This window comes from Agrilus planipennis, unplaced genomic scaffold (assembly GCF_000699045.2).
Source record: "Agrilus planipennis isolate EAB-ADULT unplaced genomic scaffold, Apla_2.0 scaffold181, whole genome shotgun sequence".
NCBI classification, from domain to species: Eukaryota; Metazoa; Arthropoda; class Insecta; order Coleoptera; family Buprestidae; genus Agrilus; species Agrilus planipennis.
The window spans coordinates 57,573-75,941 of NW_020438858.1; the positions used below are offsets into that span (position 1 = coordinate 57,573).

Consider the following 18,369-nt stretch of genomic DNA (forward strand, 5'->3'; position numbering starts at 1 on the left):
CGGATTTGTTATTTCCGAATTTTATAATGTGATTGGCATTAAAAACACGCTCACCTTCAACGAAATTTCCTTTCCGAGGCTTTATGTCAGCCCAATCACATATTGTGTCAATACTTATCATTCTATCGTAATTTAAAAACTTGTATGGTACACTATAGGAACTACGATAAATTTTCCCTAATCGGCGCCATGTTTTTAGGCTCCTCCCATTTGACGGATCCCAATACCTGGTGTATTCCGGATAGCGATGTTATCCTGTAAAACATGCATTTAGACGCGTAATAACTATGAGATTAAATTTTAAATAAAGGTAACGTAAACTAACTGTAATGTAAATTTCAAGATGTACACTTTAAAAAAAAAAAATTAAGCACCTCAGTTTATAGTTAGTTTAGGTTGCTCAAATTCTCTCTAGTGATATAATTATATCGAATCCATTATAAACATTAATCACAACAATGCCTGGTTCTGCATCCCCGAAGTTACTCGGGTATACATATTTTACAGAATAACACTGTGCTCGGGTATGATTTACGTAAACGCGATAATGGGCATGGTCTGAACTGCAGAAAGGTATATTTTACAAAATCTTTTCCGGGTATAAGTATACCATATGGATATACCCAAATATAATGAACCGGGAATACTGCACATCATCGTTGTGTACGTATACAGTAAGAACTTTCACCAAGTAGGGGCCAACTCTATCGTATAATATAAGAACCTATTTCAAATATATCAAATTTTATACCTTAAAATTTTGTTAAAATGCTTATTAATTNCTGAGAAGGTGTCCTACCAACCTATCTCGTCCATTTTTTTTTTACTTCCATAGAGTCCTCTGTTCTCCCATTCTTTCTAATACCTCTTCATTTCTATCCACGGTATCCCCATTATTCGCTTGTAACACGCATTTCGAACGCCTACCGTCCATGTTTCGCACCCATACATTGCCGCGCACCAAACATATACTTTTAACAACCTTTTACGAATTTCTAAATTAAAAGTTCGCGAGCATAGAAATGACTTCTAATTATTGAACGCGACTCGACCTTGCGCTAACCTCTGCTTTATATCCCTACTACTCCTTCCGCCCTGACTTATCTGACTTCCTAGATACCTAAAATCAGCCACATCTTCTACTTTTTCGTCTGCTACCTTTATATTCGCTCTTTCTCTACTTTTTCTTTTTTTTTTAATTTTACTTGTTTGTTTCTAACCAAATTAACATTTTTTGAATTGAAATTAATCGCTTTGTTGTACCTGAAATTTATTAACTTCAATCATAAGGAAACTTTGGTAATGGGTTTTATTGTGGATTTCAACATATTTTGTAATTTGAAGGTCACAATAGCATTGCTATATAGTTTTGAGAAAGTCAATTATGGATAGTAATAACAATATGATTTGACGAAAACATCATAACGTTCGTTTGTTTGTTTAAACAAAAAGTCTGAAAAAAATAAATTTGGGAATTTCTTGAAAAATATTTAATTATTATTTTATACTGGTTTTATATACATATATACTTTCGTTTGCTATTACACTGATCATAGGCATACGTATGCGTTCCAGTTTGCATCGCGAATTATAATTAAATTTTTTCGAGTCTGTAGGGGGGCAGCTGCCGCCCCCTTGCTTCTTCTTCTTGACGTCCTTGATATCTACTACACATAAAATTAGCCAAAGAATGCTGAAATATGTAAGTATTCGCCATCCAAAGTCGCGCTCGATGCGGATGTAGTTTCTAGTCCTTACTGCACAAAGAAAAAGTGTGCTACCACAGCCCCACTCGTCCATATTATATTATTTTTAATATAATAATAATATTTTTGCTATTTTTTGGACCATTTCCACTCTCGTCACATTTCGTTATGCAAATCCCCTCCCTCTTGTTACGTCACGCTGACAGTTGTATGTTCGCTAGTGATTGATTTAAGATCATATATTATTAATAATATAATCATTTTAAAATTACAATTTTAAAATAATATTTGTTTAAACACAAAAAAACACAGAAATGTGTACTGACTAACTCCCCTTCCCTCCATTGTTACACTTCCCGTGGCGCTATCCCAAGCCCCCCTCTCCACTCGCGGCGTGACGTAATATATGAACGACTCTACAGGCCCGTATCAGATTTTTTTAGATACACTGGAACCTACTATTTTACATAAAATTAACATGTACTTTGAAGGAAAAATTAGACTAATTGTAAAAAAGTGTGAAACTTATTTTAAGACAGCCTATTATATTTCGAGAAAACTTTTTTGGGATGTTTTAGAAAAATATAACTAAACGAAATAAACGAAAATTAGGCACAGTAGAAAGATGGAATTAGCCTGAAAAGAACTCTAAGAAAAAAGTTATATAGCTGGAAATTGGACTAATTTTTACATGAGTCTATCCAATGGAATATCAGGAATTGTACTTTTTTTAGGTATTCTTTTATGCTATTTGGAATGTCTCGATTAGCTTTGTTGCAATTATTGGTAAAGTTTTCCTACAAATTTGTGACGTATTGTCGGGGCTTTTAAACAGTTAATTCAATTTATTTTTTATTTATCTAGCTTTCTTGTGTTCCATGCCTGAAATCCCTACAATTACCATAATATTAATACGTAAGTAATACAAAAGTTGTTAAGTTGTTATATCGCAAATCCCACTCGACACCTTTATAAGAGACAATATCTCGAACAAATTGATAATAATGACGAGTAGGTGTTAGTTAAATTAAGAAAAGAAAAGATGATCTTTATATTATTCGAATTCGCTTGAAATTTCCAGACAGTTTTCAAAATTTAAAATAGACTACCTGAAAAGTGCAAGATGAGACAAATGTTAATCATAATACCAATACTACTGATTAATATTTCTCCTTTTACCACTGGTTTCAAATTTTTAGGCTTGTTCCCTTTGCCCATTCGGAGTAATTTTTTAATGTACGAAACGATTTTCAAAGGCTTAGCAGACAGAGGTCATGAGATAGATGTATTAAGTCACTATCCTCAAAAAACTCCAGTTAAAAAGTAAGTCTCTATATTGCTTAATTTGTTTAAAACGCTTACTAATTACATTGATTAAAATTTTATTAGTATAAATGATATTGATATTTCTGGAAGTATTCCTTCGCTTGATAACAATGTTTCAATCGAAAGTGTAAGCAAAATGACCCGTATTGAGTCAGCGTGGTCCGTATTTAGAACACACGGTGTCGACGTTTGTGAAAAAGTTCTTCAACACAGAGCCCTACAGATACTGAGAAAGTCGAAGAAAAAGTACGACGGAATATTGATAGAAGTTTTTGGAACAGATTGTTTATTAGGCTTTTCACATTTGTACAAAGCTCCAGTGATAGGAATCACAAGTAGTATGCACCTTCCTTGGGCAGACGAAAGAATGGGAAATCCTGACAATCCGTCTTATGTTTCAAATTATTTTATACCATTTAACAAAAATATGACAATTGGACAAAAAATTGAATTAGCAACAGCTACAGTACTCTCCAAAATAGGGTATATCTCCCTTACCCTTTGCTTCATGGATTTTTATTACGTACTTTACTTGTAGATATCATTTAATTTCAACAATTCCATCGGAGATGAGAGCAAGAGATTTCTTCGGTACTGATTTGCCACCATTAGATCAATTGGCGTTTAATATGAGTTTACTTTTGGTAAACTCGTATTTTGGTTTAAGTGATCCTAGGCCTACAGTACCTGGATTAATAGAAGTAGGAGGGCTTCACATACAAAATCCAAAGAATTTAACACCAGTAAGCACATATAATATCGTACGTAGTTCAGAACTAGTTTACATTTAACTTTCATTATTCACTATATAGGAATTGGCAACTTTAGCAAAATCAGCAAATGGAATAATTTATTTTAGTATGGGCACCGTCGTTAAATTAAGTTCATTTGATAACCAAAAATTACAATCACTCCTTCATGTTTTATCTCAGTTGCCATATACAGTATTGTTTAAAGGTAATGTTCAGGATTTAAGGAGCTTCAAACCAACGGACAACATCCACTTTTCGGAGTGGTTTCCCCAAATTGATATATTATGTCATTCAAAAACGAAACTTTTTATTACACCTGGGGGCCAAATGAGTATTCAAGAAGCGGCCTTTTGCGGAGTACCAATCGTTGGTATCCCTTTCCTACCCCATCAAGTTCTTAATGTACAATTTTTTGAATCTAAAGGAGCAGGAATCGGCATTGAGTACGACGATATCGATGAATTTAAAATCAAACGAGCCATTAAAACTATTACCGATAACAACACGTATCACAAAAATGCAAAGGCATTAGCTAGAGTGTACAACGACAGGCCACTGAGCCCTTTACAGACGGCTCTTTTCTGGATAGAATACGTTATTCGACATAAAGGAGCCTTTCATCTAAGAACAAAAAGTGTCGACCTTATTTGGATGGATTATTATCTTCTGGACGTGGCTTTCATATTTACGATAATTTTTATTGTTCTTCTGTATTTGATGGTAAAACTCTTGCATTTTCTTCAGGATTATTTCGATTACTCAAAACTTCAAATAAAATCCAATGGAAAAGTTAGTACGCATAATAATGTCAAAGCAACTCAATAAATAAAAATTATTTACACATAATTTCGATTTTTTTGAGGAATAAGAACTTAAATTAGTAGGTTAAATGGGAAATTACCTGATAAGAATAAAAAATTAAAAACAATTATACGTTTATTAAAACGGTGTATATTAGTAATTGTTCTACGTGCCGTCACTGGTGTCACTTACTTGAAGCAAAGGTGTTATGTTAGAAAATATACGTATGTATTTTCAAATAAACAATTCAAAATTTTTAAATAAATCGATAAGAAATTGATTATAAAGTGCTCTAGAATTATTATTGTAAACCTTTTAAAAGGTATGGAAAATATTTCATGTTAAATGCCAAAATGATTCGCTCAAAGTTTACTGTCACTTTCAAAAATTGCAAGGTAAGATTAAAAAAAATATTACGTTGATATATAATTTTTAAAGAATCACATTATATACTAATCTAGTGTTTATGTTTAGCGACTATTACCTACTTATTTAAAAATATATTTGAGCAGTTCTATTAATGTAAATAGAAATTATTTAAAAGGTTAGTTTATAACCGTAATTTAGGCAACCCTTTTTGGTGTACTGCATGCAAAAATATTTAAGCATAACTTAAATGCACGTTTTCGCTCCATATACTTATTACTTGTACAGAAATGAAATTTTCCCATGTTATGTACTATTGAAACAGTGGCGTTACCTCATACTTTCATAATTAAGATGAGATTGTATTAAAATTTAATTATATATAGAAAGATGTGTGTTACTTTTACTTTGCAAGCATAGTAACATTTACAATACGGACGTTATAAAGGGTAACTGTAAATTTTTAAATAAAGGAAGTTGTTTTAAACGTGCTTTCCGGCTAACAATAGCAACTAGTAGGAAATATTCTTGTAACAAGTCGTAATTTATTACCGGTAAAAATTACGGATATATTTTAGATTGTAACCCAAACATTTTTAATAAATTCGATGAGTACAGATTCTTCCCAACCTTCGTTTGAGGAAATTCGTAAATATTTATGGGGTTTTGGGAAAGGAAACGTAAATTTAAGTAAAAATGAGGATACTGGTATAGCAACTCTTGTACTTAATAATCCCGAAAAAAGAAACGCCATTAGTGGTAAATATTTTGACTTTATTTTACTTACAATTTATTATCTTATTTGATGGAATAAATACAAATGGGGAAATGGAGACAAAAATGAATATTTCAGGCCAGATGATGGTACACCTCAGGGACTGCATTGAAGAGCTTGAAAAGTGGAAATCGGGAAAGGCTGTTATTTTACAGGGACATAACAATATTTTTTGTTCGGGGGCAGATTTAGATTTTGTTAGGGCAGCGGGTACCAAACAGGGTGCCAGTTATATGAGCACGTGGATGCAAGATACCTTAAATCGTCTTCAGCGTCTCCCTCTAATTAGCGTTTCATTGTTGGAAGGATTTGCTATAGGGGGTGGTGCTGAAGTGGCGGTTTCATGTGACTATATTGTAGTTGCTAACAATGCTAAATTCGGTTTTGTTCATGCTAAGATGGGATTAGTTCCCGTCTGGGGTGGAACTACAAGGTAAGTTGTTTTGTTCCTTTTTCCAAACCTTCCGAAGTTTCTATAAATGTCAAATTTATCTTAAGACGTACTATATAATAGTACGATAAATATCAGTCATGGACATAGCATCACAGTAAAAAAAGTTTCAGTGGCATAGCCTCGTGGGGATTAAGGGGATTTAAACCTCACTCCCCATCGACTAGAAAGTTTTTTTTATGTTGCCCTCTGAGGATTGCGAAAAACAAATGTAATGATCATCTTGAATGTGAGATTGGACTTTCATTTCCTGCCTTTTATGTAGATAACTCACAAGAATTTATATTTCATTTCTTTATATTTCTTTTTTGACATATTTAGGTATGTTATTTTTCTTGAATTTCAGCTGTCTTACTTTTATGATAATACCGTATACATTCGTATTAGCAACATTCCTAGCATTGATATACCTATTATTTGTAATAATTGTCATAAATAAAAAACACTGTATTGGGCTCCGTCAAATGGGCATACACCATCTGGTGGCAAAATTTATAACTCGAATGAGGGAAAAATTTACATAGGAACTGTGCACGCAAATTGTAAAATTGTTTATTAAAATAATAAAACACGTTAAAAAAGTAAAAATTTTTTTGATGATGGAGTCGACGAAGTTTTCTTCTAAAGTTAAATCAAATAAAAAGTTAATATGTTCAGTGAAAAGCTGCAATAGCACTTCAGACATAGATCTTCACTCTTCACCTACATTAACTACTTTCCAATAAAAACTAACCGTTTTATATATGTAAAAAATATATTCGGAAAATTAGAGAAAAAAGTAAACTAATAGAAGCTTGGATGAAAGCAGTAGGTATCAAAGAAGTGAATTCCGGAATAAAAATTTGTTCACGTCATTTTAATGCACATGATTATATTTCAGCAAGTATTTACCATCAGCCATAACCTTAATATTTAAAACTAGAATCATACTAAAATTATAAAGTGAGAAATTATTTATTCCTGTGTAATTGATTTAACACAATTCTAATGATACGATATAAGTATTTTGAGGTTAAGAACCTACCTGCTGCAATACAACAAAGTTGCAATAATGTGTTTGCAACGTTCTCTTAAATCGGCTTTGCACGTGCAAGTCATTGATATGATATTGCTTAAATCACCCAGAATCACCTCACCAATTATATAACGTGAATCACTTTTTAAATCCGAAGTTTGTAAAAAGTAGGCAGTAAACTTGACGGAATTTGAAGGCTAGCTTCCGGATTTGTTATTTCCGAATTTTATAATGTGATTGGCATTAAAAACACGCTCACCTTCAACGAAATTTCCTTTCCGAGGCTTTATGTCAGCCCAATCACATATTGTGTCAATACTTATCATTCTATCGTAATTTAAAAACTTGTATGGTACACTATAGGAACTACGATAAATTTTCCCTAATCGGCGCCATGTTTTTAGGCTCCTCCCATTTGACGGATCCCAATACCTGGTGTATTCCGGATAGCGATGTTATCCTGTAAAACATGCATTTAGACGCGTAATAACTATGAGATTAAATTTTAAATAAAGGTAACGTAAACTAACTGTAATGTAAATTTCAAGATGTACACTTTAAAAAAAAAAAATTAAGCACCTCAGTTTATAGTTAGTTTAGGTTGCTCAAATTCTCTCTAGTGATATAATTATATCGAATCCATTATAAACATTAATCACAACAATGCCTGGTTCTGCATCCCCGAAGTTACTCGGGTATACATATTTTACAGAATAACACTGTGCTCGGGTATGATTTACGTAAACGCGATAATGGGCATGGTCTGAACTGCAGAAAGGTATATTTTACAAAATCTTTTCCGGGTATAAGTATACCATATGGATATACCCAAATATAATGAACCGGGAATACTGCACATCATCGTTGTGTACGTATACAGTAAGAACTTTCACCAAGTAGGGGCCAACTCTATCGTATAATATAAGAACCTATTTCAAATATATCAAATTTTATACCTTAAAATTTTGTTAAAATGCTTATTAATTTAATTTCCATCTTTTGTTTTTTATTAAACAATTTATATGTACAACACTTATTCTCCCTTGTTCCAAAAAAATGTTGTAATTACCGGTTTGACTGATTTGTTTTCAATAAATAAACTAGACCTTTGAAATTTTGTATTTGTATGTGTTACCGGAAATGTATGAAATCCGTCATTGTATACAATTCCTAGGAAATGTATATGATTCCTAAAATCGCCCGGAAATGTGTGAAATAAATTATATTAGACACATTTCCTAAATAGCAATCGGAAATGTATTACAGGTAATACTAAATAGGCAACAATACGGCAGGCTTTTTGAAGATGTACCTATATCCATTGGTGACGTCATTGTGTGGTTGGTATGACAGACTAAAGTTTCTATAATGCCCCTGCTCTGTGAGACGTTAGAATAATGCGTCGAGATTATCTTTATGTGGTTCAAGCTTTCGCGGTCATCGTTAATGTTGTCGTGGTTGTTCGGGCTTTCTGTCCATCGTCTTTCAAGGTTTATCCTCGACGTTTCGTCGCCACGCACGGACGACATCTTCAGGAGATATTACTGCTGCTGTAGTCAGTAGAAATATGAAGATGTCGTCCACACTTGGCGACGAAACGTCGAGGATAAACCTTGAAAGACGACAGCCAGAAAGCCCGAACAACCACGAGGTTATTTTTGTTTCAGCAAACACGATGACCTTGAATTTTTAGTATGTTGTAGAGGTGATAATGCTAATCATTTTCATATATATATAAGAACCATACAATAACGTCACTAATGCATATATATCTCCAAACCTAACCTAACCAAAAAATAACGTCAAGAATGCATATCCATCAGGCGATCGCACTAGAGCCGCGTAAACACAGATAACTCTGATTCTCAGTTTACTAACATGATATGAAGATTGGAAAAACTTTGGCGGTTGTTGTAGAACAAACAGAATAGCTCAAAACCCCAACACCAAAACACTACACTGTAGTTGTACGAAGCACTTTTCGGTAACAAAACCTAAAAGAGAACTGTTTAAATCCGATGACCGGGAAGCCATGATGAAGTATGAAGATTGGAAAAACTTTGGCGGTTCTTGTAGAACAAACAGAATAGCCAAAATACGACACAGTAGTTGTCCGTAGCACTTTTCTTCCCTGAAGAAGGTAACTTTGTTACCGAAAAATGCTTCGGACAACTACAGTGTCGTCTTTTGGCGTTGGGGTTTTGAGATATTCTGTTTGTTCTATTTACTAACGTGTTTTATTAATTTATTCACAGAAAGCATTAGTTTTATACGTTTCCTAGTACAATATGGGAATTTTATACAATTCCTACGAAATGTATACATTTCATAGGATATGTGTGTATTAAAAAATCTGTGAAACAATATTTTATAGATTTCCTAAGTAGCCTCGGAATTGTATATATTTCCTAGGAATTGTATAAAATTCCTAGATTTCATACATTTCCGGTATGTGTACAATCTAATATCATTATAAATTCAATATGGCATACATTCCAAGATTTATTATTTTTTTTTACACAACGCCCTTATTAGGGTTATGAGTTTAACGGTAAATATTACGAAAATCCTTGTGGGGTCATTTTAAATTTAATACAGAACTCATCTTCACAGTACCTACTATATTGATTTTCAATGGCTGACCAACTACACATGGGTGTTTTCCCGAATTATTGACGTCTTGAACTAATCGCGATGTAGTTAATACTCGCATAACTTTTCAATATCAAAACGTTTTTCAGTTTATACCATTAATAGAAAATGAATTAGAGTGGGCAGGCGCCCCTACGACCTTATGCAACAGCCGCCACTGATAAATGTACGAGATTGAATAATTGAATTATTAATAATTTTGCAGATTGGTAAACAAAATAGGACAAAGGAAGGCGTTAGATATGTTGTTGACAAGCAAGGTCTTTAGAGCTGTTGATTGTCTAAATATAGGTTTGGCAGACGCTATGGTGCCTACAGCAGAATCATTTGTGAAAACTATGGAATGGCTTAGCCCAAGAATTCAACATCATTATACTATTGTTAGGGCCAATAAAACATCGGTCATCAATACCGCTTTGAATTCCTATCAAGACAGCTTAGCCAAAGAAAAGACAATGTTGGTACCATTTTGGGGCGGTCAGCTCAACATTGAAGCTTTAAATAAAAAAATTAAACATGAACCTTCCCAAAACGGCGATTAAATTAAATTATTTGTTGATATTGTTTGTTCTATTGTTATGTTAAATAAATTATAATTTTTCAATACTTTTGTTTCATTAATATGTATTTTTCGTTTTCCTGGAATAATCTAATTTTTTATTATTGATGCAAAAAACACCAATAAACTATTCAACCCCATCGAAAAGCAAAAAATAACGAAAAATAAGCTTTGAAAGAATAAATTTGTTTGGCGGAACGAAGTTCTCTGAAAAGGCTACCCTTCCGTTTATTTCGGGCACCCTGCAGTTCAATTCCCCTCTCTCTCTCAGGACGGCAGCGTCGTATTTTGTACCACTACCTCATTCACGACGCTTTGCGCTCAGCAGAAAGAGCAAAGAGCGGTAGAGTTCGGTTTATATCGCTCAAATGTTGCATGCTTATCACAACGGGACGGGAATGCTAAAATTTTTTCGTTTTTGGCGTGTTAAGAGAAAATAGTTTACTTACGGAACTACTTTCCGTATTATTATATACTTAACGCGCGTAAACTAGCCGATATCTCTATTTAATCAACTAATTCTAATCGAAATGTATTTTATCACGGAGAAAAAATAATTTAGTGTAATTGCTTCGATATCAAGATGGTCCTTTTTGGCCAGACAACGACAGAGCCTGCGCGAAAGATGCTGAATACGCAGGGTGTGACCGGCGTTGAAAATTCTCCCCAACTTGTGCGAATTTTTCCCTTGCGTCATAGTATTGAAGTAAATAATTTCGAATCTGCCGCTGTATGTGACGTCCAAGAAAACAACAAAGGTAACATCTCTTTTATGTTTACTTGCGTATGTAGTACCATTGAATATTAACGCAGTAGGTATTAGCTAATAATATTTTTTATAGTTTAATCATAAACTAACTAATTCAACGACGTTTCTAAACAAAGTACGTACATACTTATTCGCATTTTTACGGTTTTACCTATGCTGTTCATGAAACTATTTAGAAAGATACAAGAAATAAATATCATTTTAATATTAAGTATCAACGTTGCCATTGATATTTTTCAGTTAAATGAATAAAAAAAGACAAAAAGAATGTTCATATATACGTAAATAAGGTCAATGTTAATATCATCATTATTTAGCGTTTATGTATTTCATATTTATAAACATAAGTTTAACTTTTTTTCTTGAAATACTTCGACATTACCATTTTACTGTCATTCTCAAAACAATAAAAAACTTAAATACAATGCGGGCTTACATACATAAGAGATAAAAATAATTATCATCCTGTATAGCATAACTGCCCTTTCATGCCTATTATATAAATGGTTTATGGGTATTAGGCATGTGCTTTCCTCTGTTATAATAAAAAAAAAATATGAAAGCCGAAACGAATTGAGAGAGTGGGTGGTAGGTAGTAATTTTTGAGAAAGAGCAAGGTCGAAAATGCAGCGGTAAAATTTTACTTATTGGAACTGCTGTGCTGTAACAAACTATATTTATAGAAAAAATGTCAAATCTGTACTACTGTTTTAACGTATTACTAATTTTTATGCAAGATTTGCTGTTGTACAATCTGTAAAAAACTTCATCTATACAAATATTATAAAGAGGTAAAATCTGTTTGGTGTTTGGATCTCCGAAATTACTCATCCAATATCAAAAGCTCTTTCACCAATAGATAGAAGGGGTCTTTAGGATAGACATAGGCAATGCATCTATTATTCCTTTAAAATAAAAGGACTTCTATGAAAACGAATTTTGCAATCGTAAGTCGACGAAAAAACATAAAATAAAACAATTTATCATATTTTACAGCAAAAAAAAATACTTTCATGCATGTAAGGTGTTACCTTTGTTATCGTTATTTACTTACATCCATTTATATACAATTATGTAGAATATTATATTTCCTTTATAAATCTGAATCATTTAATGTCGATAAGGTATTTATTTATGTGTAAACACATGCTATCAAATTCAGTGACCCTTTAACTGATATCGAGAGATGTTACGTTTAAAATACGCATATTTATAAGTTTAAAACCTAATTGCTTCTGTACCTACGTCTCTATCTATGTATGTTGCAACACTCTGTACAGTATGCGTTAGAAAATTCGACTACTTATCCCTACCCATAAATATCATAAAAAAATAGTTTTGTACACTATTTCGGTTTAATGTGCTACTGTTTGATGGTAGATAGGTAGCTACTCATAAAAATCGTAAATTGAACCACTTAAGCTCTTACACATGTAAACGATTACCATTCTTATTAATCATGAGTTCCCTTTTGGAGACAAGAAGAGTCACTTCACATCCTGGGCGGCCCCAGTGTCCTTTAAGCTTAAAGCCACATGTTTTTGAACTTGTTTGTTTATTAAGGATCACTATTTCAACATCTTACCTGCTTCTAGTATCTAAGATATGAAAAGTATTGAAAATATCGTAATAAAATAAAGACGAAACTAGTCGAACTAACAATAAATAGTGTTTTATTTATAACATATACAGAAAAGTTAGAAAAATAATAAAAAATCAAGTTATAATGAAGCTTCACAAAGTATCAAAGATCCAAAATGCAAATATGAAAAAATATCTATTTACATCTTGCATTTAAATACTTTTCTGAGCTTTCTATTTGTAAAGTGCAAGCTTCACAAAGTTTGAAAGATCTCTATCAATTATATTAAATGAAAACTAAAAACTTTGCTTGATAATTAGATGTAGAATATCTAAATTACATGCACATAACTTTTCTTTACTTATATTGACTAATTTTCGATCGATCCATAATAAACGTGTATATATATATACAAATAATATGTATACGTAGTAGTACAATGTTAATGTAAAGTTAATTGTGCGCCATAAATAATTGGGAAGTGGCGACATAATTTTTCCGGTATTAATTAGATAGATAATATAAATGCTTTTGACGAAAAATAATTAAAAGTGTTTAGCAACATTACTCATGAAATTTTTCAAAAGAGATAATAGACTAAATGAAAATATGTCTGCTGGAGGCTTGTAACTGAAAGTTAATTAGAGCGCACCTCAGATGTTTTAATAGGTATTCATTAAGATTTATTTATTTATTTAGCGGAAATAATGTTTCTTGTTAACATTGCAACATTATTGGAGAAGGAATATACCTAGGTATGTTGTTATAAACTGTTATTAGTTACATACGTATTACATATTATTACACTCCAAAATATGCATTTGTTCTTATTTAAATAAATATAAAACAGTGAGTTTCCGAATCATAAAAATCCGACTTCGGTTCGATGATTTTTATTAATTTATTATTACCATTTTTTCTAATTGTATGTAGGTACATAAATGTGTCATTTTTATATAGTAATCCGTTATAACCACATACGTATGCACACCCTACTATGTTTCTTCCTTAAACGTCTTGTCACGTCTTCAATTTGGTCATACAACTATTCAGGATGCGTACAGTAAATGTATGTATGTTCAGCGGCGGCTTGCCCATTAGAACTACCTAACCCCAGAGTGCCTAATTTTTGTTAATAACAAATTATAAGATACTTAAACATTTACTTAGGTACCTATATGTATAGAATTACATTGTACTGTTGTAATTTCGTTTGTAATTATTATTTTAGAATTGAAACATTTAAAAAATTTAAATTTTCTTATTCATACCTATTACCAAAAATGCTTTACTAGAAGTGCCCGAATCAAGGTTTTATTTAGTTCTCATTCATCAATATGTGGCAGTAATGATAATGTGTTGACAACATATTGTATGTGATTTTGACGAGAATTTGTGCCTTCAGCATATGGCTGCAATTGTAGTCAGTAGATTTCTTCTTTAATAAATGATTTATTACGTCAATTAATGTGCTTAAACGAACAAAACAAGTATTAAATGTAAGCAGAGGATTCTTTTATGTTTTTGGAAACATACGGTCAAAATTCACGTGCCGCCACTGTGTACATATAATGAAGAATGTGAGTACACTTAATTAAAATTAACTTATACTAAAATATATTCGCGATGATTCAGTGACAACTTTTGAAAAAAGGCAACACAGTTATGTAAGTTAATTAAAATTTCTTTTATTAAATTAGGCGAATGCCAATCGTGCCATAAAATGTATTTTGTTGCTGCACTATTACTGTATGCATATGTACAATAAATAAGAGGCATATTTTCTATTAAATTTGTATCGTAGAATACCAAAAATATAGTAACGTTTTGCGTTAGACTTATAGATCTTTTGTAAATAAGTACAGTGTTTTGGTTTGCTTTCAGAAAAAAGTCCTATTTTTATTTCTGGAAACACACCTTACTCTGTTTTATTCACTTAGAGCAGTTGAACGCATTTTTCATTAACTTCATGATTCGTTTATTTAAACTCGGAGTTCGTTGTCCTCTAATGCGTCTTAAAATTATCATTTAGTTATATTTTTAGCGCATTGTAACTTGTAAGGAGCATTTGCTGCATTTCTATTAGAATAAGATAATGAGTTTAGAATTACGATAAACAAACAATTTTAGCTTCGTAATTGCCAAGAAAATAGCTATTTGTCATAATGAAACACAGATGTTTTCCGTAGTACAAACAAAGCACCATACAAAAAACTAATCCGTTTTACCTATTTAAAAATAAGAATAAGTTCAATAGACACCCTGTATATCGATGAGATAAACTATTACAAGTTTAGAGTTACGTATGTATGATAAATAGTCCTTGTAATTTAAGTTTAAATGTACACATGTATTGTAATACAGTAAGTACTACGATAAGCATACGTACACGTTTAAATAATATGCATACATATATATACCAAACCAAGTAAACGTGATGCATGTATTGTTCTGCAATACCGCACTTATACATAAAGGTAGCAGATATAATTATTGTTTTACAACCTACTGAAACCTGGCCAAGTGATCTCATCAAATACAAGACAATACTTAAGTTATTTTACAGAACCGTATTCAAATTATTTTGTTACATTGCAAGAACATTACAAAATCGAAGAAGAAGAAGAAGAATAAAAAAAATCACTAACCATTTCATTATTCAATTACGAAACCCATATCGGGCTTTTACTTACAAATGAGTCGTGATACACAATTGAATTTTTTTTTGTATTGTTATGGAATATCGTGATATAAACAGCGAAAGAATAGGTCTTGTTTTGTTATGATCAAATGCCAATAGAAACTGTGTTATTTCTCAGTTGACTTTAAACCGTCGTTTCAAAGTGTTCACTGTAATCTGAAAAATGAACAGATACCGAATATGTGTGAGAATGAAATACAAAAAATTCAGGTACAAATTTCGGCTTAAAATAAGTATGTCAAATCGAAGGCAAACAAAAATTAATTTTTTTGTTTCTGCAAGTAAGTAACTATAAGCAAGTACATATTTTTTACGCAATTAGCTAAAATCCCAAATTATTATTGTCTACATGCAATAAATACATAAATTATTTCATTACGATAGGACGTTGATTCTAATTTTTGGTGGAGGAACCGGGACCACTAATAATATCTTTCAAATAGGCAGAGATTTAATTTATTTGAAATACTTGTTTTTAAAAATTCAAATATAAAAAAATACCTATTTATATCTTGCATTTAAAACTTTTCCGAATGTATTTTCTATTTTTAAAATGCAAAATACATTTTTTCCGTTAAAAATTTTGCTAGTATCACCAATCAAATATCATAAAAGATTATTATCAATGAAAGTTGCTCACATTGGCCATTGAAGGTAATAGAAGCTTAAAAAATTAACTGAAGAGAGCCCAAAACATTCTAAACTCCTTAAAAATGGATGATCTAAAATATTGTGTCGATATTGTTTTCCGCGTTCATTGTCATGATCCATGGAATTTTGAACTTCCAAATTGATATCAGCATCTGTCAAATCACTACTTACCGTATTTTTAACAAGGAACTACAAAATTCTATGAATTACGACAAAATAGCCCGCAAAACAATATCGAATTGATATACGCCAATTGTGTAAAACTAAAAACTATAAAATATTACGGTGTGCCAATAAATGTCTATAAACCAAAATTCTTAGAAAACGATTCGAAAAACTTCAATTATTAAATGAACCCAAAGCTAAAGAAACTATGGATTCCGTTTCTTTCTCTAAATAAAATATGCAAAAGATCAGAAACAAAATGGGATTGTAAGTATTTTAATAAAAACTGATTGATGGTGATTTTACATCAGTAAAATTATTTGCAACACTATTTTGGCTCTGATCTTTCACTTTAAACAAACTATTTTGGCATCAGTGTCTCTTTTTTTAAATTAAAACAGGTCATAAATTCAAATAAGGAAGCATGTAGAAGAATTATTTGTTGCTGAACTGAAGAAACAATAATATAAAAAAATAGAAGAACTATATATCAATCACTTCAAACAGAAAAATATGAATCATACTTAATCTTCGCAGCTGGTGATATAGTGGAAACATTAAGTAAATGTAGAAAATTAAATAGGTGTACTACACAAAAAGGAAATCTATTTTGTAATTTACATTTGAAATAACACATCAAAAAGTGTTTGCATTTTGTATTTAAATACTTTTAAAAAACTATTTTGCACATCGCTAGTTGTAGCGTTGTAAGTACTGTTTTTTTGTGAAATAAAAATATTATTGATGAACAATTAAATTTTCTAGTAAGCTCATAGGTATTTGAAATAATTATTTTTTGTTCCCAAAAAGTACCTCTAAAGAAAAGAATATGGGCTTTCACAAACGGAATCCATACCAGAATTAATACTATTTATACTTATACAGGGTGTCTTACAGTGACGGTCCATTAAAATATTTCAGAAACTACTTCGAATTAAGTTTTAAAATTTTAGGGTTTAATCAAATAAAATAAAAAAAAATTATANTTTATAATTTAATGTTTTTATTAATTTTTTGTTTTTACTTATTTATCAAAGTATAGGCAGTATATGGCCAACTTTTTATACTAAATTTTTATCTACAACATGTTCAAAACGTTAAAATACGTCCTTAGTTACTTTTGTTTTTTGATTTAAATATTAATCGTAAAAATTATCTACCGTATAAAAAATTTTATTTTACCGAATATTTTACAATAATATTTTATATAAATTGCAGGCTATATTTAGTGTCCAAATCCCTATTTTTGACCTGATTAATTTCTTTGTAAATGCGTATTTATTGGAGTAAAATTATTTATATCTCATTTAGGAAGTGTAAAATATTACACACTCTTGGTGCCTCATTTAAAACATATTTTTTTTAAATAGCTATTGAATCATTTCTAACCTACAACATTCAAAATTGCTTAATGTTCTTGTAATACTCAAAATAAACATGTAGAGAAAGCCTCCGATTTCTATTACGACCACCTACATCACATTCCAAAATAATTATTTCTTTATTTGGAGTATTAATTTATACAACGTCAATTTTATTTGAAGTGGAGGCACTTTTTGGATTGTGCAATAAACACAGCACGAAGAGCAATTATCGTATATTACAAAACGTCGAACATTTTAACGTGTTGCCAAATCCATGATTATAATGAGAATGACACCTTTTAAAACGTTTTTTAAATAGATTTTTAATTGATGGTAATTATTTTGCATTGATTCATTGCACGGCAAAGATTACGTAAGTGTAATAAATAATTTAATGAATTTTATTATTAAACATTTTTCTTGTTTTTTCATGAAAACGAAGAAAATAGTCTTCGAGATTATTATTTTATATTTCCTCTGTTTCTCACAACGGATAATATTCCTTTTTTTACTTAATAGTGAGAAACATGAGTTGTAGAAGTAGTATGTGAGTGAGATAGTTGTACTTTTTATAATGGATGCTACGCTATTATTAAAGCCTTTCCGGTTATGGTACCATTGTAATCATATACGATATTTTTCTTCATTAATTATTCATTAGATAGAAAGTTTTTTCGTATTTTTTTCCACCTTCGAAATGATTATATTTAAAAATTGTATATTATTAAAAGAAA

The 18,369-nt window shown here is 31.2% G+C and overlaps 4 protein-coding genes across 4 annotated transcripts in view; all 4 read left to right on the plus strand.

The window, feature by feature from the left end:
- The window catches only part of LOC108739264 (ethylmalonyl-CoA decarboxylase-like), a 6,732-nt gene extending 4,011 nt beyond the window's left edge, over positions 1 to 2,721 (plus strand). Inside the window, exon 6 of the mRNA XM_025975817.1 lies at positions 2,683 to 2,721. Coding sequence (XP_025831602.1) covers positions 2,683 to 2,721 — 39 coding nt within the window. The remainder of the gene's footprint in view (positions 1 to 2,682) is intronic.
- Positions 2,722 to 2,749: 28 nt separating this feature from the next.
- Positions 2,750 to 4,618, plus strand: LOC108739288 (UDP-glucuronosyltransferase 2B30-like). The gene is made up of 4 exons (XM_018473130.2): positions 2,750 to 3,029; positions 3,096 to 3,515; positions 3,571 to 3,775; positions 3,845 to 4,618. The coding sequence occupies exons 1-4, from the start codon at positions 2,830 to 2,832 to the stop codon at positions 4,607 to 4,609; spliced, it is 1,590 nt and encodes a 529-aa protein (XP_018328632.1). The 5' UTR covers positions 2,750 to 2,829; the 3' UTR covers positions 4,610 to 4,618.
- A 132-nt stretch (positions 4,619 to 4,750) lies between these two features.
- Positions 4,751 to 10,396, plus strand: LOC112904572 (ethylmalonyl-CoA decarboxylase-like). The gene is made up of 5 exons (XM_025974867.1): positions 4,751 to 4,809; positions 4,908 to 4,980; positions 5,530 to 5,710; positions 5,805 to 6,159; positions 10,050 to 10,396. Exons 2-5 carry the CDS (start codon positions 4,924 to 4,926, stop codon positions 10,384 to 10,386), a joined length of 930 nt encoding a protein of 309 aa, XP_025830652.1. The 5' UTR covers positions 4,751 to 4,809; positions 4,908 to 4,923; the 3' UTR covers positions 10,387 to 10,396.
- Positions 10,397 to 10,708: 312 nt separating this feature from the next.
- Positions 10,709 to 18,369, plus strand: part of LOC108739289 (tyrosine-protein phosphatase non-receptor type 13) — a 15,642-nt gene continuing 7,981 nt past the window's right edge. The window contains exon 1 of the mRNA XM_018473131.2: positions 10,709 to 11,161. Within this exon, the coding sequence (XP_018328633.1) occupies positions 10,987 to 11,161 (175 nt within the window). The 5' untranslated portion in view covers positions 10,709 to 10,986. The remainder of the gene's footprint in view (positions 11,162 to 18,369) is intronic.